Raw genomic sequence first — 21,900 nt, 5'->3', positions numbered from 1 at the left:
TAGGAATCATCACAGACCCCTCCCTTAGCTTATCTCTCAAAACCTATCAAGTACAAGTCCTACAGATTCTATGCCTTTCTGTATACATCTCTCTTCTGTTCCTATTGCTATCATCTACCTTCAGGCCTTCCTGCATTCTGTCTAAATTCCTGGATTCCCTGACTGCAGCCTGGGCTCTCTCTAATCCATTCTTCATGACTTTTCCTTTGGATTTAAAATGTCAGGCTAATGCTGCCACTTTTTCTGAAATTCTCAATAGCTCTCAGAATAAAGTTTATGGTCTTTATTTATTAATACACAAAATCCCTCAAAATGTTGGGACTGCATGTCTCCATTGTCATCTGTGACTACTTCAATCACTGTATGTTTATGCTTAAACCATCTGAAGTCACCAAATACTTCTTGTTTTATATCTCCGCACTTGTGCAAGTTCTTCCCTTAGCTGGTCCATTTTTCCATCTGGAGAGAGGTACAATCTCCCTGTTTTGAAAATCTTATTTTTAGCATCACTGTTTCAAGAATACCTGAATCCCCTGGCTATACTGGGTCTCACAGATTCCTTTACTCTGTATGTAGTTCTTCATTCATTTCTTTCTCTCATCCACTAGATACTAGCCTGTACATTCCTTGAAGGAGTATACCCTATTGACTTCATATTTCTGGAATTTTGTCTCTAGGTACTTAGTACAGTACCTAGGTACTTAGTAGAGTACTTAGAACCTCTCAATCCACTCATTCATTCATCTATCCATTCACCTCTCCAGGAAAATCCCCCAAGAGGGATGAAATAATGTGTTTAACTTGATTTTCAGTATGAAATGTTTGTGTACTTCACAGGATGATGAAGTAAAAAGATTTCAATTATCCTTGACCAAAGGCATAAATTGGAAGTCTGGCCTAGGAGTTCACTTTCTGCTCTTCCTTCAGACATAATGAGCTCTATGAGATGAAATAATTTCAGGGAGATTACTTCATGTGTAGTCACTTTGAGCACACACAAGCACAGTGAGAGATTATCTTGTTTGAAAGCCCTCCAAAATGGAATGGATGGGCAAATGGAGGGACAGAGGGATGGATGGATGGATGCAGACAGAGCCTGGTCATCAGAACATCAGAGAACCTGATCCTGTTTCCTATGCAGGACCACACAAAATACCAGACTGGCATTTGTGATTGCTTGAATAGGCCTCAAGCTTCATTGAATGGTTATCCAGATAGGTTACCTATTCAAATACTGCTGGTTGTATAGGGCACCATGTTTTTAAAGGAAAGGTGAAAAATTCCCTGCAACCCCAGGATATCAAAGAGCCAAAAAGTTACCTTGATTTGAGGCCAAGAGCAGCTATGGAATATAAAAAGAAGCTTAGGGCATTTAAAGGAAAAGGACACCAGCTAGAGATCAAATCTCCATCGGCTTTGTGGCAATGGCAGCCTTTTATTGAGTATTTTGTGCAAAGCACTGTGCTAAGAGGTATATGTTTACACTATCCAGACTTTCTCAGTCCTTACAATAACACAGTGAGATACATATTATTGATACCATTGTTTACCAATAAAAAATAAATTCTCAATATATTTAACCCCAGATCACTGTTAATAAGAGGGTGAGATGGGAACTGAACTTGATTTTGACTCTGAACTCCTAGCTACTCTGCCTGCTGTTTTGAAGCCTGTTTGGGGACAGGATTCCCCAACTCTACTATTCATGCATCAGCTGAGATTGGAGTTTTAAAAATGTGAATCTCCAAACTTGATGCAGGAGGCTGGGGCCAGATCTACCCTGCAATATGGGGACTTGGGCTGGGGGTCTTTTGCTTGTGTTCAGACTCTGTGACAGAGTCTTCTGCAATCGCAACTGCTTAATACAGGTGTTAAGTGATGATATAAAGGAGATGTTTAGAGTTTAAATGTTTTAAAAAATTGTCCTTAGATAGTATCTGATCAGAAAGGATAGCACTAGGATTTGGGGATTAATGGCTGCTACAGTACCAAGGACACCTCGACTTTGGATGGGATGTGGCTGGGCAGGGACAAGAGATGCAGGCTCTTCTCATGCTTAAAAGGAATCCTGTCACTTATTATTTTCTTGGGGGCAAAACCTTGCCTACCAGGATAACCGGTAAATATCAGGCTGAGCAAAAACTACTCAAGGAGACTAAATGCTCAGCATCTTTAAGAGTCAGATATGAGCTAATTCTGAGAAAATCAAAAAACAAGATGCCAGCCCTTGCTGGTGGGCTAATGTAGGAACAAACCCTGAGACACCTGAGGTGTTGATCTTGACAGTGCTAATCTAGGACATAGCCTCTAACTCAACTTCTAATCCTTCATGCCTCCTACACTCCATCCATACTGGATCATTTATGGTTCCCCAAACTCACTTTGATTATCTCTTTTTAGATTTTCTGACTCCTTTTCCCAGATGCCTGCCTCTCCCTTGGTCACTGGAAAACACCTCCTTATCCTGCAAAAGTGAAACCACTCTTCTGCTCTAAAGCCATCCTTTCTCCCACGATTCTACCTGAGGTGTAATTCTACATTAGCATTTAGTACATCACATCTCAACTATTCATTTGTATCGGTCTCCTTTATGAGATTGGGAGCGTGCACTTTTTTTTTTTTTATTTTTTTTTTAAATTTTTTTTTCAACGTTTTTTATTTATTTTTGGGACAGAGAGAGACAGAGCATGAACGGGGGAGGGGCAGAGAGAGAGGGAGACACAGAATCGGAAACAGGCTCCAGGCTCTGAGCCATCAGCCCAGAGCCTGATGCGGGGCTCGAACTCACGGACCGCGAGATCGTGACCTGGCTGAAGTCGGACGCTTAACCGACTGCGCCACCCAGGCGCCCCGGGAGCGTGCACTTTTATCTTACTACAGAACGCGCACACAGGAAGCCCCCAGTAAATATTTGAGTAAAAGGAGTAGTTGATGGATCATTGAACCTAGATTATGCGGAATGATGAAATGCAATCACTGCAGTACAGATTATTAGTGTTAGTATTACCACGGCCTTTCTTACACTGGAGACTCCTCGCATACTTTGAGCATAAAATGTCCCTGCTAAATTAGATAATACTGATGCAATGCAGTAGTATTAAACATTTACATAGTGCTTACAGCACCGCAGGCACTGTTCTGAGAACCTACGTATATTAAACCATTTAATTTCCACCTGATGCAGTAGATACTATTACTATCCTTATTCTGCAGAAGAGAGAATTGAGGCATAGAGAGGTTAAACAAATTACCCAAAGCCACAAAGATAGATAGGAAAGTACAAATCTGGCCATCAAACTTAGGCACCCTGGCTCCAGACACTGTGCCCCTGACCACTATGCTACGCTTGGTAAAGATGACAACAGAAATTCTACTTTATATCCCAAATTGACATGGAATAATTCCAATTTTTCTGGGTATTGCCTGACATTAGTGATTATTTCACTAAAAACAAACAAACAAACTGAGAATAATTCCAACACTAACTAGAATTAGGATTGGTGTCTGATTTTCCTTTCCTCTTCTAGGCATTGGTTATGTTAGTGTGGTACCCCAGGGTAAACCAGACGAGAAGGAAGGTATGAAAGAAAATGCCATTCTTTTCAAGGTTATGTCTTTTTTCTTATGCCAGAGACTGTACTTCTCTCATATCATAGCCATATACTTGGTTGGATTAGCACATTTTGATTTATGCAGAATTCCCCAACACTGCATGAATTAATAAGTCTTCAGAACACTGTCAACACAACTCACATCCTTTTTTCCAAATGTATGTCCTAAGAAAAGCCTTAAGGCCTGCAATTAAAAAACACGCCCGTTATTCCACCTAAATGGCTCGTTCGTGTGTGCTGTATGAAGCCTGTGTCAGTGGATTTATAGAGCCCATAAAGAATAACACTCTCTTGTATATATGATTGGTTTTGTCTCCTGTGGTTTTCCTTTGGAAACAACAATTTTGAAGTCTCATCCATCATGTCCTGAATATAGAAAATTCTACACATCTTTGAAATAGCACTTTCACTGTGTTGACAAGGGTATTTCAAGAAAAGCAAGCAAAGAAAGCAAGCCATGATTTCTAGCCAGATAAATGGAAGAGGTACAGAGAAGTGGTGCCTTTTGACTAATGCTGGCAATGCCAAGAGGTTGAATGATTTATAACTATGATCAATCTTGCCAAAGCAAGATTAAAGGGGACTCACTCAGAGAAGTACACTATAGGGCAAATGGAATAGCTTATTTGAGTAACAGCCACTTGGATACAATTTTGGATTGTAGAGAAGGGAATTACCAAGCTCTTTGGATTTAACCCATCTACATTTTAATATTTTATATAAACAGATGAGATAATCACCTGATATACGTTTCCCTTGGCATTTGCTTTTTTTTTTAAAATCCCAATTGGTGGTGGCAGCGTTTTTAACAATTCAAGGATGTGAATGCAAAATAGTTACTTTTCATCAATTTAGTCCTACAATGAAATTTTAAAGTTTTCATGCTGTTTGAAGGAGCACATTCATCAAAATTGGGAACAAATATCCTCACGAGTAGTTATTCATATGCTTTAAAATACTGTGTCATGAGATATAGGTTTATGCAAATAGCTTAACTATTTTGATGATGAACACATCCACTTACGTGTTGGACCATTGCCTAATGGACACAAAGTAACGGATTCCCTTTATCCCATTATCCAAGTGCAAGTCCCAACTGTGTCTCATTCATTCATTTACTAATTGATTCATTATATAAATACATGTTGAGCTCTACTGTGTGGCAGCCCTGTTGTTTTAGGCTCTGGGATATACGCAAGACAAAATTCTGGCCCTCAGAGAGATTAAAGTCTACAAGAGGAGACAACAAGCTAAACACATATATACTATAATAGCAGTTAGGCAATGGCCAGATGAGGTAGGGCCTTTCTACTCAAAGTGTGGTCTGGGAACCAGCAGCATCGGTATCACCTGGGAGTTCATTGGAAGTGTAGAATCTCGGGCCCCACCCCAGACCTTCCGATCTGTATCTGCAGTTTAAAAAGTTGTCCAGGTGATTCTTAGGCACTTTGAAGTTGGAGAAGTGATGTGGGAAAGTCAGTCCCATCACAGGGTGTGTCTGTTAGAATCACCTGGGGAGAATTCAAAGTTACCGGTACCCTGTCCTTACCTCCAGAGATTCTGATTTAAATGATGTGAAGAGGGTTCCAGATGGTGGAGTGTTTTATAATCTTCCCAGGAGATTAGGACGTGTGTCTAGGTTGAGGATCACTGAAGTAGGTTGTATCCTGGATGCAACGGGAAGGCCCTAACGATTGAGATCAGAGGAGTGGCATGACCCCATTTCTACTGAGGAGGAATTCTTAACCTCAAAGTAACCGCTGAGCTGCTGAGGCAAAGAGGGCTAGAAGCCATCTCCACCTCTGGGTCTGACAGAGTGACAGCCCATCCGGCAAGGTAGGGAACGCAATGCGATGTGGCCACCACCCTGAACGCGGAAGTCAAACCTTTGCTGGTTCACAGGCAATGAATAGCTCCTTCTGAAGAAAAGACACTGCAAGGACATCCACATTAAAGCCAAGATCAAAGCCAGGTGTAGTCCCTTTCTCTCATTACATACCTGAGGACCTTTAATTCCCAGACCTCCTTTTTCTCCTTTCATACCAGTCTCTCCTCTGGGACCCTACATATAGAGAATTAAAGCATTATTTGCTTTCTAAAAGAGAACACTTGAATAATAACTTGAATATTAAATATGGACATGATAAGTCAGTCACGTGGACAGAAACTGGAAAGAGAACTCTACCCATGCCCTTGGCTCTGTCTTGATCTGTGAGTGTCCCCTCTGTGCCTGTATACAAGGGTCCAATCTGCAATTTCGGCAGTTGGGCATTTACAGTCAACTGAATAAATACTCAACAGTTGAATATTTCAGTATTGCTTTCTGATTATCCTAAGCATCTTTAGACTCCAAATGCATATATTTCTTATGTGATAAAGAAAATGATCCTTAATTATGTAATCTGAAAATGAAACATTAAGTTTTCAATTCAATAATCACACTGAAGACTGGTCGTAAGATACAGCATGTGGTAAGGTGAAATTTGGATATTTCTACTTGTAAAATATTATATTGCCTGTTAATCATGGCCTCCATACATTAGGCAGATAAACCTTCATGCTGTTTTTTGGCTTTTACATCTCCTTTTAAATTTTGTCATGAAGAAAGAGTAGAAGAAGGGATGTTGTTGTATTACTTGTTTAGCATGAAATAAAGCCAGCCAATCTACTGAAATGCTTCCCCACAACCCCAGTGGCAAATATTTCTCACTTCAAGATAAGACAAGTGAACTTTCCTCAGTTGGCAAGAAAAACAGAAAAAAGCAATCAAGCTCAAAAGAGATAGAGGTCCAAGGGGGCAGATTGTTTACCGCTCTCAAGTCTTGGTAAAAATGTGGACAAAATCTTTCATCTGATGTCTAAGGATATTTTGCCCAACTTTCATGCACCATGGTGCCAACATACAATTGTTAATTTTTTAAAACTATGTGAATTAAAACCTTGAAAAATTATAGAACCGTTGCTTGTTCTGCATTTGCCAAACAGCAAAATTATTTCTCAAGATTTCAAAGCCAAGTTTGAGAAAAAATAAGTTCTAACTTTCTATACTCTGACCTCTTTTCTTTCATCTCAGCATTTTCTAGGACTTCCTTTCCCTTTTCAGAATTATTTCAGGCTACATTTTGGCACATGCTTCCTTTCCCCTCATGTGATCAGTGTAAGAGCCAACCATGGGCTCTTCCTCAGAAAGGAAAAAGTGCTGGAGGCAGCTCTCTGGGGGAAGTGAACAAGAAAGACAGGCTGAGTGCCATGCTATAGAACACCCTGAAGACTTCAGCTGCATTTGGAACAATTCTTTCCTAGAGTAGAGCCAACTTTTCTACAACACAGGAGTCCAAATATGTAACACTGAGCTCTTACTGTGCTACATTGACCAAAATTCCCAGTTTGAGGCTCAACATTTTCTTTGGCTTAAGGTCTCCCTAGAACATCCCATCTAGCTTGGAGTTACTGCACGGGGACCCTATCCAGCATGTTCATTCTCTTTTCACCTCTTGAGGCACAAAATAAAGGAGACTAAATGCTGGTCAAGTCAAGACTGTGTCGCTTCCTTACTTTATTACTTTGAAAACACTTTAAGCATCTGTAATTCTGCAAAGAGGTTTGATGAATTCCATCAAATCTCCAGATTCTTCATGTTGTCACATTCTGTTTAGTACTGATATGTACCTGAGGGCCCTTAAGTCCCCATGAGCCTTCAAGTCCATCTGGGCCTGGGATGCCTGTTTTCCCCTGTGGTGAGAGAGAAATCAACCTGTTAACACTGTTTCCTGAGAATTTTGTCTTCTTTCTTCATGTACAACATTGTATATTTTCAATCACAATACAGTGCAGGATCTTTGGAAAAAATACGAAAAATAAGGGAGAATACAAATAAAGAAATAAAATTTTTCTTTTTTTTTAACGTTTATTTATTTTTGAGACAGAGAGAGACAGAGCATGAACGGGGGGAGGGGCAGAGAGAGAGGGAGACACAGAATCAGAAACAGGCTCCAGGCTCTGAGCCATCAGCCCAGAGCCTGACGCGGGGCTCGAACTCACGGACCGCGAGATCGTGACCTGGCTGAAGTCGGACGCTTAACCGACTGCGCCACCCAGGCGCCCCGAGAAATAAAATTTTTCTATAATCTTATAAAGCAGAGATAACCAAGGCTACTACGTTGGTACATTTGCTTTCAGTCTTTATACATATGCACACTTACATACTCCTTTTTTTTCTGTAACATTTCTAATATATCTAACTTGGGCGTTTGGCCTGAAAAAACTCACAATTTACTTCACATTTTCTTAATAAGTCTCTGGAAATCTTACAACATTATATTTATATTCAAATGGATTAAATATCTATGAATCAAAGTTAAGCATTATCTTCACATTGCTCTTGAACTCTGCCAAAGATAAGAGTTCCAAAAAAAAAAAAAAGGATTAAAAGGCTTAATTTAGTCAACTATTGAAATAGCCTAAATTTATGCCTCAATTGTTACACAATGAGATGTGATTAGAGGTCCCCTGCTAATTAATGCTTTTTCCTAGATCTCAGAAAGAGGAAATTTCTCAACACTCTCCCCAGCCTCATTTCATTCTTTTCATGCCATTATTCTGGTTTTACTCTTCTTTTTGTTGAAGTCTAACCTTGAAATGTGTGTGTGGAATGGAGTGATGTCTGTGGATGGTAAACTCTCTTAGTCTTCATCTGAAAACGTCTATATATTTATTCATAGTTTAGCTAGGTATGGAATTCTAGATTAACAGCTATTTTTCTTTTGCACCTGTAAAATATTACTTTGCTTTCTTGAATATTTTATTGCTGAATACAAGTCTGCTGCAATATAATTTGTTACCCTTCTCATGGATAAAAATGCCTTTTGTCTCCGGTAGTGTTTAAGATGTTTTCTTTAGCATTCCAGAGTTTTACCATGATGTGACTGAGAGTGGATTTATTGTTTATCCTCATTGTATTTTCAACCTGAGAATGTGTTTTTCTTGAATTTTATAAATTCCAAGTCATAATTTATTTTTCATAAATCTTATAGATGACATGTATAATACTATCACTAACATGTACAAAGAAGATAGGATATGATATTTGGTATGGTCAAGTTTTGAACAAAACACTCAGAATGTCCAATTTGTATTAGAGTTTCACAGTACTCTCATTTTAAAAAGGGTTTATATAAATTGTAAGATTCCAGAGTCAACCGAACAAAAATCTAAAGGAAAGATTACTCAACTGAGTTACTAGTTTGTACTTGATACCTGAACAAAGTTAAATTTAACAGTAATTGGGCCAACTAGTGTCTTATCATTGATTTTTACAATCTTTGATTAGAATGATCAAATTTTCATCTTAAGATTTGAGTTTTTGAAATTGTAGCCTTAAAGTTTTCTAGTATTTTATTCCAAAACCAATATCATCAAAAAGTGAAAGAACTTTAGTCTTGAAAGAGATTTCCCAGAGCCTTTATTACTCCTTGACTGGACACAGAATCCTTATCATTTGGAGTTAAAAAAAAAAAAAAATCACTGTACCTGTGGGCCTGTATGTCCCCTTCGGCCATGAGCTGCCTAAAGTAGGAGGAAAGGTAGATACCATTAACTCTGAAAAAAAATGCTTTCTATATTTAATTTAAATTTGTAATAAACACGCTAAGGCATTTTTTTTTAAGTTCTCACATATTGCTTAAAACATTTAATTATCCACTGCACCATGACAGTAAAATGTTGCCAACTCTGAATTTCATTTTTAATTTTTTTTTTTTTTTTGAGAGAGCGATGGGAGCGGTGCACATGGGTGCGGTGGGGGAAACGGGCAGAGAGACAGATAGTATTAACCAGGCTCCATGCTCAGTGTGGAGCCCAACACAGGACTCGATCCCATGACCCTGGGATCATGACCTGAGCCGAAATCAAGAGTCAGACACTCAACAGACGGAGCCACCCAGGCATCCTGCCAACTTTGAATTCTTACCCTAGGGCAATAGGTAATAAAAAATAATAGACAACTGAAATCTGTACATACTTAGAACAGATTGTGGTCAATAATTTGCCCTTCCCTAAACTATTACTAGAACTGGTCACAAGCTCCAAAATTGATTGATTCAAATTTAATTTCTTTTCACTTTTCCAAAGTACTAACAACCCAAAAATCAAGAGTGTAGTAGCCAAAAGGCAGGAAGCCAGAGAAAAAGCTGGGAGAATTGACTCCATGAACTTTATTATAATTTCAGAATCTAAAGATAGCCAGACTAATTTTATACCCCTTTACCCAAAAATCCAAACAATATGCTTACCTGTTAAAAATTAAAGAATCATCCCAAGCATTCAAAAATTCTCAATTCAGTATGCTAATGAAATTAAATTAAAATAATAGCGCTACACAATCAAGTGAAATTTTCCTAATACTCTCATATATAAGATTAGGGTCTGGGTATATTTCAGATCAACATATTATAGATCTGTAAATCACACAGAGGCATTTTATTGTCTAACTTATGATCTCTCAAAGTTATAGCAAAATTGACACCAAGATTTGCAAAATTCAGTAAATATCAGACAACATTTTCTTGATGGAAACTTGAGAGATTCAGATCAAAATTCAATGTGAGGCCAGACTTTAAATTCTTCCAATCACATTTCAGTTAACTTCTATTGTTATCTAGGAAACAGACTGTGTATATCTGGAGAAATGGAGACCCATTTCTTTAAAACTCTAATGAGTCATGTTGAAAGGAGAGTCTAAATCCTCTCCATCAGGAGGAAAAGAAATTCTCTCCACTCCTTTAGTACAAGAGTTTATCTGATCTGGTTTAATGCACTTCAGTCTCATTCAGAAAAATATCTACCAATCATCTACTACCCACAAAGCATATTGAATGGGAACCATAAAGATTACACACACACACAGTTTGTGACCTCAGAAGATGCTCATACTTTGGATTGGGGGGGGGGTGAAGAGATAAATATTACAACATTTACAATGTATAGTATGGCAAATGCCATAAGAAAGGGGAAGATGGAAATATGGGTTTCGACGAAAGCAATTATATCCAGTTTGTCAGATTAGGAAAATATTCCTACAAGATTTTTTTGTAATTAAAAATTTTTTAATGTTTATTTTGGAGAGAGAGAGAGAGACAGTGCACGAGTGGGGGAGGGGCAGAGAGAAAGGGAGACACAGAATCCAAAGCAGGCTCCAGGCTCTGAGCTGTCAGCACAGAGTTCAACCCGGGGCTCTAACTCAGACTGCGAGATCATGACCTGAGCCAAAGTTGGATGCTTAGCCAACTGAGTCACCCAGGCGCCCTGAAGAAGATTTTAAGTTTATGTAAGTAATCTCTATACTAATGTGAGGCTTAAATTCATGACCCTAATATTAAAGAGTCACATGCTCTACTGACTAAGCCAGCCACGTGCCCTAGAAGATATTTTTGATCTGAGTTTCACAGAATGTATAGGAGTTTCACAGGTAGAAGAAAATGAAACAACTCTTTCTAGTAAAGGGTATTACTTTCTAAGTAATGAAGTAGAGGCAGGAAAATAGGAAGTGTATTTATGGCGGCATTTCTAGGACAAAGGTGTCAGAAGAGAGGGGAGTAGTAGGGTTACTTAACTGAAGGGTTCATACTCCATTTAGCAGAAACTACTGGCTCTCTTAAAGCAGGAAATGTACATGGCAAGATTTGGGCTATAAGTGGATAGATCTGGGTGTGGCAGGCACAACTTGAACCTACATTCAGTCAAAATAAAGAGCATCCTATATGATTTAAGGGATATGAAACAGGACTTTACATCCAAAAATTTTTCTCTGGTCCGTGGTCACAGTGTTTGAAATAACATCAATAAACATTTGGTGTCTGTGTCTTTAAGGTTCAACTTTGAAACAGCTTGATTAAAATTAGTCATCTCAACATTGAGCTCCTGCTCCTTAGAGGCACTGGGGTGAGTAGTAGTAAGCAAAAATGACTTCTGGTCCTAGGCAGGAGTTTAGAAGCCTGACAGAGGATAAAGATTTTCATCTACCATTCATGCACATCATGGAAACATCTCTAGAAGTAATCATCTAGCACTTTCATTAGTGGCTATTTGGGATTTAAACTTTATTTAAAAAATTTTTAACATTTTATTTTTGAGAGACAGAGAGAGATAGAATGCGAGTAGGGGAGGGGCAGAGAGAGAGGGAGACATGGAATCCAAAGCAGGCTCCAGGCTCTGAGCTGTCAGCACAGAGCCCTACGTGGGGCTCGAACCGACCAACCGCGAGATTATGACCTGAGGTGAAGTCAGATGCCTAATTGACTGGGCCACCCAGGCACCCCTGGGATTTAAACTTTAAATGGAAGTCATGGGTTTGAGATGCCTTGGGTAGGTATGAGAGATTGAAAAAAAAAAAGGAGGGGGGGGCACCTGGGTGGCTCAGATGGGTGAGCATCCGACTTCAGCTCAGGTCATGATCTCACGGTTCACCAGTTTGAGCCCCACGTCGGGCTCTGTGCTGATAGCTCAGAGCCTGGAGCCTGCTTCCAATTCTGTGTATCCCTCCCTCCCTCCCTCTTTCTCTGCCCCTCTCCCACTCATACTCTCTCTCTCTCTCTCTCTCAAAAATAAACAAACACAAATAATCTAGTGAAGAAATGGGCAGAAAACATGAATAGACACTTCTCTAAAGAAGACATCCAGATGGCCAACAGGCACATGAAAAGATGCTCAACATCGCTCCTCATCAGGGAAATACAAATCAAAACCACACTCAGATACCACCTCACACCAGTCAGAGTGGCTAAAATGAACAAATCAGGAGACTGTAGATGCTGGAGAGGATGTGGAGAAACGGGAACCCTCTTGCACTGTTGGTGGGAATGCAAACTGGTGCAGCCGCTCTGGAAAACAGTGTGGAGGTTCCTCAAAAAATTAAAAATAGATCTACCCTATGACCCAGCAATAGCACTGCCAGGAATTTACCCAAGGGATACAGGAGTGCCGATGCATAGGGGCACTTGTACCCCAATGTTTAGAGCAGCACTCTCAACAATAGCCAAATTATGGAAAGAGCCTAAATGTCCATCAACTGATGAATGGATAAAGAAGTTGTGGTTTATATACACAATGGAGTACTACGTGGCAATGAGAAAGAATGAAATATGGCCCTTTGTAGCAACGTGGATGGAACTGGAGAGTGTGATGCTAAGTGAAATAAGCCATACAGAGAAAGACACCATATGTTTTCACTCTTATGTGGATCCTGAGAAACTTAACAGAAGAGCATGGGGGAGGGGAAGGAAAAAAAAAAAAAGTTAGAGAGGGAGAGAGCCAAACCATAAGAGACTCTTGAAAACTGAAAATAAACTGAGGGTTGATGGGGGGTGGGAGGGAGGGGAGGGTGGGTGATGAGCACTGGGTGTTATATGGAAACCAATTTGAAAATAAATTTTATATTAAAATTTTTTTTTAAAAAAGAAAACAAGGAAATAGGGGAGATAATTCCACAATTTTGCTTTAAAATTTTTAATGTTTTAAATGGGGAAGATGAAATCCCAAAATGTCTTAATGTTGGCCTATGAGCTTGCAGTTATGTGGTAACACATCCAGACAGCCGAACTTACCTGTGAAAGGAAACGTGAATGAACACAGCAAGAAAGAAAATATCCCCAAAGACATCCTGGGAGTAAGAAGACCCAGAACAGGATACTCAGTCTTGTTGGTCTCACCTAGCCTGGCTTTGGTAGTTTAGCCGAGCCCACTTTCTCAGATAGATATGGACTGATTTGAGACACAATCCCCGGGGAAAAAATCAGGGCATTTTTAATGGCGAAATATCACATTAATACTGAACATTAATGGCAAACACTCATTCACAATGACGAATGACTGCCTGGGGGCATTTCAAGCTGCCTCTACAGAAGTGCCAAGAGAGATGAAAAGGGCAAATCGTAACAGCCCTCTAGATGGAATAGGACTGAAGGCCATGTTTTAGTTTGAGGCTACAGTTGCTTCTCATTATCCATGGCACAAGAATCTGTTCTAATTCTCAGTAGATCTGCGCTCAGAAAGAGCCAGTCTCCCATTCCTGCCTCCCTGCCCCCAGCACTGTGGCTTTCTGGCCCTGATCCTACTCCAGACCCCTACCCCAATCCAATCCGTTACAGACTGCTGGCAGAGCACCAGTTACAGCTTATTACCCCTGCAGGTCTGTCCCCCTCTACAACGGTGGTTTCAAACCGCAACATGGGGATTTAGCAAACCCCCTTCTCTGGGAACATTTGGCAATGTCTGGAGATGGTCTTCACTGTCACAAGTTAGGGGTCCTACGGGCGCCTAGTGGCCAGGGATAATACTAAACATCCTACAATGCACAAAATAGCTTCCCACAACAAAGAATCATCTGGTGCAATGTCAACAGTAGGTTGAGACACTATCTAAAGAATCCATGACATGATTCTAGGTTCCTTGAGAGCAAGGATTATGTCTTATTTGATTTTGTTGCTCTAGTGGTTAGTGGAGTTATTGGTACGTTGTAGGTGTTCAGTAAATGTTTGTCACATGAATCAGGCCAGATTTGGTCAAGTGCTGTTATTTCCCTGCATGCCACACTCTACCCCTGACCATCCTCCAATCACTTCTCAGTTCAGCAGAATCCTGTTGCACCAAGAAGTCCTCAATGCCTGCTATCTACCTACATTTTAGAATTCTTCAGTCAGTGGTATAGATTTTTCTTCCTTCTGAAAGGGTGATAATGACTTTACTGTTACAAAAATGATACATACAGATATGTAAATATTCAAGTGCAGAAAAAAAGAATAAAAATTTAAGTCATCCCAAATCCTCCATCTAGATATGACTATTATTAACATTTGGTAATCATGATTGCTTACATCTTAAAAAAAACTTTTTTTTAATGTTTATTCGTTTTTGAGAGACAGAGTCAGATCGCGAGCAGGAGAGGGGCAGAAAGAGAGGGAGACACAGAATCCGAAGCCGGCTCCAGGCTCTGAGCTGTCAACACAGAGCCTGACATGGGGCTCAAACCATGAACCATGAGATCATGACCTGAGCTGAAGTTGGACACTTAACTGATTGAGCCCGTTGCCCCTCCTTACATCTTTTTATGCATTTACAGAGTTCTAAATAGTAGTACTTTTGATTAAAGAGGGATCATGGTATTTATGCTATTCTAAAATTAAAATCATACATTTAATTTTACTTGAATTTAATAGAAAAACAAAATAAATGGGGGCTATGCTACTTGTAGTTTTAAAGGCTTTATCATGTTAATTACTTGTATGTTCACAGGCCAACTTGGGTGGGCATAAAAATCTTGGACCCCTGGATTTCCTTCAGAACTCTGTAGCTATTCTATGGGACACCTGGGTGGCTCAGTTGGTTAAGCATCCAACTTCAGCTCAGGCCATGATCTCACAGTCTGAGTTCGAACCCTGCGTTGGACTCTGTGCTGACAGCTCAGAGCCTGGAGCCTGCTTCAGATTCTGTGTCTGTCTCTCTCTCTCTCTTCCCCTCCCCCACTCACACTCTGTCTCTCAAAAATGAATAAGTGTTGGAAAAAAAAAAAAAAAAAAGAACTCTGTAGCTATTCTACTGCTCTCCCTTTTGGCCCCAAATGTTGTGAAGAAGGCTGAAGACAGACTGAGTTTTCTATTTTTCCTGCTTGGAAATTCTCCTGATTCTTTCTTTACATAAGCAGTTTGGCAATTTCACTAAGATGTAGCTCAGTGTTCCTGTTTTTGTATCCATTTTTTTTTTCTGAGTCAGAGTATGCCTTTCAAACACCTCCATATTTGAGCCGTTTTACAAAAAAATTCTTTTTATTATGCTTCTGAATATTTTTTACATTCATCTGTTTAACTTAGTAATACAAATTATATTACTCCTCACTGTTGGCTCTCCACTGTCTACCTCTATCACAGCTTCTGTGGCTTCCTGATTACCATATGCCCAACTGTATTCAATCTTATTTATTCTAATTTGTTTGTTGCTTATAACCTATCTTAGACTTTCATTGCTCCCCAAACACTAGCAGCTTACTTTCTTCACTTTCCATCATCCTGTCAGTTCTTTGGGCTTTTTTAGAGTAATCATATTGCCTTAGTTTTTTTCAGACTTTAGAGAACTATTTGCCAGAGGTGTTCTACCTTTCCCTTGAATAGTTCCTCTTCTAATGAGGGTTTGTTTGTCCTTTGCTCATGTAATTTTCCTCTTCTTACTATGCGTAGGTCTTAATTTGTAATCATTTCATAATGAAGATTAATATTTTTGATTATTAATCACTTTTGATAAGGGCCACCTATTTACTGAATACCTGTATGTGGTGTAGCTGAACCTGGGTCAGTAGCTTTGATATAGGTATGTTGAATCAAACCCTTTCTCATCATGAAGTATTTCTTCTACCTCATGGCTACAAGAGATTCATGGAGCTCACATAAAACCCCTCAAATCATACCTTCTCTGTATTGTTATAGTCACCATTTCTTCAGTCTTTATAGCCTCCATGGCCCAGACTGCTGGTTATAGATATTAAAAATGAAATATGCTTATGTTACTATTAAAAGCTGAGAACAAACTGAGGGTTGATGGGGGGTGGGAGGGAGGGGAAACTGGGTGATGGGTACTGAGGAGGGCACCCGTTGGGATTGAGCACTCGGTGTTGTATGGAAACCAATTTTACAATAAATTACATATGAAAAAAATAAAAATGAAATATGCTTCAGTTTCCCATGATTTCTGCCTCCTCTGCTACACTGCTTCTATGTATATTCCTTAATCTTCTCAAAACCTGGAAGCTACTTTCAGAGAAACCTGATCCCTGCTTCAGTTTATCAGCTTTGCAAAGCCTCCCCTCATTAGGATCTAGACTTAAAAAGAATTGGCCAATATTTGCCATCACGTGTGGCTTGAAGTTGTGGTCATTCTTTGTTAATCTCTTTTTAAGTTGTGCTCTTTTTGGTAAGTTGCACAAAACGGAATAGTAAAAAAAACCACCTTGACTTTGCTATCTTTAGTTGGAAGTCCTAATTTTACTCCTGAATGACATTGCTGAATCTATAACCCAAGAAGGGGCCATATTTCTCAGGAGCTATGCAGTTTAAATAATATATGGTGATTCTATGTTAGCCTCTAGTGAGACTATAGTGTCTATAAAACAATAAAAGTTCATTTCCCATGCCAGGAAATCTTGGATGATATTCTTTAAGTTCAAAATATTTTTCCAGGGTATGTAAGCTGGCTACACCCTTTTAGAAAGGGAAATGAATAGCAAATGTATTTCTTTATCTGTAGGTGCATTAACACAGCAGTAAAGTACTTTCCCAGCAACCAAATTCTGCACATTTTAAATGTAACTTCTATTTTCACTTCCATTTGCTCTGCCTGGCAAAGAAGAGGAGTGTGTTTCAAGCTACAAAAATATTTTCTTGATGAAATATAATAGCTAGTTCTATGAACTTCTGCTCAAAAAATGCAATGCATAATAAATGCAATATATCAAACCAGTTTTTATTTGTGTTCGATAAATAGCACAAATAATTGAGAACGAAGGTGGAAGGAATTGGAGAGAGCTAGATAACTAAGAATGGAAAGGAAATGCTGGAAAAGAAAAAAGACAAGTCTAATTTAGAACCCAGTCCAGGCATTTAAGTGTATTTTATTGAAGTTATCTCTTCTTATTGGATAAAAATTTTCATTTATAATTTCGGTGCTCTTCCAAGAAGTCAGGCACAGAATCTTTTTTTAAAAAGTACTCACTGAAAAAAATACAACCAAACAAAATAAGTAAAAAAGACCCCAAAATGTTAAATCAGCAATTTCATTCTTAGTATTTAGATAGTATGGAAGTTCCTCAAAAAATTAAACTTAGAGCTACCTTATGATCCAGCAATTCCACTTCTCGGTATATATCCAAAGGAAATGAAAACACTAACCAAAAAAGATATCTGCATCCCTGAGTTCACCACATTACTTACAATAGCCAAGACATGGAAGCAACCTAAGTGGTCCATTGATGGATACAGAAAACGTGGTATATATACAAAATGGAATCTTTTATTCAACCAAAAAAAAAAAAAAAAAGGAGAGTTGCCATTTGTGACAATATGGATGGACCCTGAAGGCATTATACTAGATGAAATAAGTTAGAGAAAGACAAATACCATATGGTCCTGGTAATATGTGGAGTCTTAAAAAAGCAAGAACAGAAAAAAAACCAAAAACCTCCAAAAACTTAACTCTTAGACACAGCGAACAGATTGGCAGTTGCCAGAATTAAGGGGTGGTGGGTGGATGAAATGGGTAAAGTGGTCAAAAGGTATAAACTTCCGTTTATAAATAAGTCATAGGGATATAATGTACAACATGGGGGACTGCAGTTAATAATACTGCATTTTATATTTGAAAGCCGCCAAGAGAGTACATCAATCTTAAAAGTTTTCAGCACAAGGAAAAACTGGTAACACCATATGGTGATAAATGTTAACCAGACTTAAGGTAGTGATTATTTCACAACCACATATACATATCAAATCATGTTATGCACCTGAAGCTAATAGGTTATATATTGGCTATATCTCAATTAATACTACATATATGTGTGTGTGTGTGTGTATATGTGTGTGTGTGTGTGTGTATATGTGTGTGTGTATATATATATATACACACACATATGCATATACATACACACACAGGTTTTAAAATTGAGCACAAATAAAAACCAGTTTAGCATACTGTATTTATTATGCATTGTATTTTTCTGAGAAGTTCATAGAGCTATTTTACTCCACCAAAGAAATATTTTTGTGTCTTGGAACACACATCTTTACAAGGCACAGAGTATGGAAGTAAAGACAGAGGACTTATGCCAGGACTCACTTTCCTAACGAGCCATAAAATTCAGCAGAGGAATAGAGTTTTGGACTTAAAATGACATCACTGGCACCCTCAGCTAGCAGAGTGAGTAGGCCAAACTTTCACCACCCTTCCCCTAGCGGGCTGCTTTCTCGCTCTCTTTGCCTCAGCCTTTTCTCCTGATTGGTAATTTTCCCCGCAGCCAGCACCTTCCTGCCTCAGCTTCGGGGGCTTTCCACAAGCACTTTGCCAGCTCTGTTCTCAGAGGTTTCCCAAGTTTCCTCACAGTCGTGCGCCCCACTACCCACAATCAGCCATTTTTATCACAGTATAGGCTACCGGAGCAGTGGGTCTCCTTGTCTAGAATGGCTCTTACTGTCTTTCTTCTGGAGCCTGGTGTTCCAGGGGGGCCTGGCCAGCCTCTTCTACCCTGTCAAATGAACAGACAGATGGGTTACAATAATTACACAGCCCTGACACACTTGCTCTTCAACATCAGCTTGTGCTCCAGGGAGGGTGGATGGGTACACACCAACTAGAGAGTTATCCTCCCTTTGGAGTGCTCCCACTGGTTATAAACCATACGTCTATGTGGGTAATGAGGAACGACAGGACAAAATGCTAATGCATGGCTTCATCTGTTCATCACCACTGTATAACTTGTGTTTGGGGTACAAGTTATCGAGTATTTAAATCAAACGATCCTCACTGTGTTGCCACAGAGTGGCTAACTGAAGCATGCCATATGTCAAGCTGGTTTGGATTTCTACCTTTGGACTTTGTGTTCTGTTTTGTCAACCTTTGTAGATTAACATCCTTAAGTGAAAAAAACCTCACAATACTCCTAAGTCTTCCCAAAAGAGAAAATGAAGGAGAAATTATGAGTTTATAAGGAGATGTGTGAGACTTAACCTTTATCACTTAGTAAAAACGACAAATAGCATACGCTGGTTTATGATGTGGCAGGTTACATCATCAGTAGGCTGTTGATCCTAGTTTGTAGATGAGAAAATTGAGGTTTACACAAAGTGGCCCAAGGCCACAGAGCTGGTAAGGCACAGAGTATTGAAACAGGATCTGGGCCCCTCCCCAAAGTAAAGTTCTTTCCACCCTATCAGACATCTCCTCCCAAGTGAAGTCACCTAGGGAACTTTCTCATCAACAAGATCCAGAGAAACACATTTTCCAGATAATTATTTTTAAAAGTCTGAGAAACAAGGCAAGATGATCCAATTATGATCTCTGAGGTTTCATGAGATTAATCCCAAGAGACTTATCTTGAGAGTATGGGCTGTATGGATCTACTAGATCTTTTCCTTTTTATCAGGAACTATGAATAATAGGATGTCTTCTTAGGGTATGTGACTTCTGGACCCTGGGAAGGCTAACAACTCATTGATTAGTTCTTCCTATCAGCTAGCTCTACATTTTAAGTTAGAGCTTAGACATTTGCATTCATAAATGAAGACCTCAAGGGTAGGGCTTGGTGAAGCCCATCACCCCAAATTCAGAAGAACAAGAGTGTGTTTCTGGAGTCCTCGAGTAGCAGATAAGGAGGAGGAAAACATATTTCTTCTCCTAAAAATATTCTTTCTATATCAAGTAGGTCACATCCTAACAAGGTTACTCTCAAATGCCCACATAATTACTTGTCTTCCACGTTCTCCTTTCAAGCCCTTGGGTCCTTCTATTGTGCTGTCAAATCCAGGAACTCCCTAAAAACCAGAAAATAGAACAATTTTGAATATTTCTCCTTAAAAATGTAACTATAACGTATTTACTCACTGCCCACTGCTCGCTCCCACCAAAAATTGACAAGAGAAGTCCAATCCATTTGAAAGCATCAACAGGAAAACATTACAAATGGCTTACGCGTGATTTCTTTTCCTCCTGTGCTCTGCATTATCAGTAGAAAGTGGGGACCTGAGGTGAATGTGTGTGTGGGGAAGCAACAGCTCACCATAGAAGGCATAGCCAAGGGAAGCAAGGGTGACATGATTTGTTTCTGACAATTCTCATCCTGGGTCTGGACATACCCCTTCTTGCTACTGCCCTCCTTTCTCTTAACTTTTGTTCTTCTTTCCTGGGGTTTATGTTAAGTCTATACTTGAGGGTCGGTAGATTTTTACTCTCCCTACTTTTGGGAGAAGGCAGACGTTTGTAATGGGTTCTACCACAAGAAGTACACCGGGGAACACTGAGGACTGTACCTGCCACCCATTCCCTCTTTGTCCTCTTGGATGCCTGGTAAGCCTTCTAGCCCCATATGGTCATTCCTACTTTTCCAATTTTCAGAAAATTCTGGAATCTCGCATTTTGCCCAGTATTTACACAAACATTCCAGCAGGAACTCATTGAAAACAGGCAGATGTTGTGGGCTATTATCCTTAGCAGGCCAAACTGAAAGTTTCTCGTGGGTAGTTAGGACCACCAATAGAGCAGTATCACCATGGTGCTAGGATAATCAATTGAGCGAGTCAATTCAGTCAGTAAACTGAGAGGGGACAAGAATTATCCAGTCCTGCTGAGTGCCAGCTGTTGGGCTGTTTGGATGACAGCATCCCAGATTACCTTCATCAATCAATAAGTAATTTGAGATCACCAACAGGGAGGTGTCATTGTTCCAGATGCTTAGAAAGATTTTTAAACAAATAGTCTATACACTCACAGAGTTTATAGGCTAAGAGAGCAAAAAAAAGAGTTTAGAATTTACTTTATAACTAAGATTACCAGAATTTATGTGAAAAATTACTTCTCTTCCCCACATACCAAAGCCAAAGATTGTATTCTACATTTTCTGTTTTATTTTTAAGTCTAAATACTTGTCTGTTAAATTCTCCAAGAGGAGTATAACTTAATTACAATATTAGAGAATTGTATTTTGGTGAAAATAGGAAAAGAATGGTAATGTAAAATCCAAAATTTTATTCCATTGGATGTAACACAACTTATTGTGATCCAACTCTGAACTATTTAATTGAAGAGATGACATTTTAAAAGTCATACACTAGCACATTCTATAGAATAGAGCATCCTAGTTTGCATGTGGACCCATTGTTTGGTCAGTCTGGCTAGATGATCTATCCATTGTTGTAAATGCAGTATTAAAGTCTCCTGCAATTACCACATTCTTATCAATAAGGTTGCTTATGTTTGTGACTGTTTTACGTATTTGGGGCCTTCCGAATTCAGTGCATAGACATTTATAATTGTTAGCGCTTCCTGATGGATAGACCCTGTAATTATTATATAATGCCCTTCTTCATCTCTTGTTACAGCCTTTAAAGTCTAGTTTGTTTGATATAAGTATGGCTACTCCAGCTTTCTTTTGACTTCCAGTAGCATGATAGTTCTCCATCCCCTCACTTTCAATCTGAAGGTGTCCTCAGGTCTAAAATGAGTCTCTTGTAGACAGCAAATAGATGGGTCTTGTTTTTTTATC

General features: G+C 39.2%; 1 protein-coding gene across 1 annotated transcript in view; it reads right to left on the bottom strand.

Annotated features, from left to right (window-relative positions):
• The window catches only part of COL6A6 (collagen type VI alpha 6 chain), a 118,689-nt gene that overhangs the window by 58,984 nt on the left and 37,805 nt on the right, over positions 1 to 21,900 (bottom strand). Inside the window, exons 18-22 of the mRNA XM_030329754.1 lie at positions 20,108 to 20,173; positions 18,835 to 18,888; positions 9,141 to 9,176; positions 7,281 to 7,343; positions 5,611 to 5,673 (exon numbers count right to left, since the gene is read on the bottom strand). Coding sequence (XP_030185614.1) covers positions 5,611 to 5,673; positions 7,281 to 7,343; positions 9,141 to 9,176; positions 18,835 to 18,888; positions 20,108 to 20,173 — 282 coding nt within the window. The remainder of the gene's footprint in view (positions 1 to 5,610; positions 5,674 to 7,280; positions 7,344 to 9,140; positions 9,177 to 18,834; positions 18,889 to 20,107; positions 20,174 to 21,900) is intronic.

This window comes from Lynx canadensis, chromosome C2 (genome assembly GCF_007474595.2).
Source record: "Lynx canadensis isolate LIC74 chromosome C2, mLynCan4.pri.v2, whole genome shotgun sequence".
Classification (NCBI taxonomy): domain Eukaryota; kingdom Metazoa; phylum Chordata; class Mammalia; order Carnivora; family Felidae; genus Lynx; species Lynx canadensis.
This window is presented reverse-complemented; position numbering and strand designations above follow the sequence as displayed.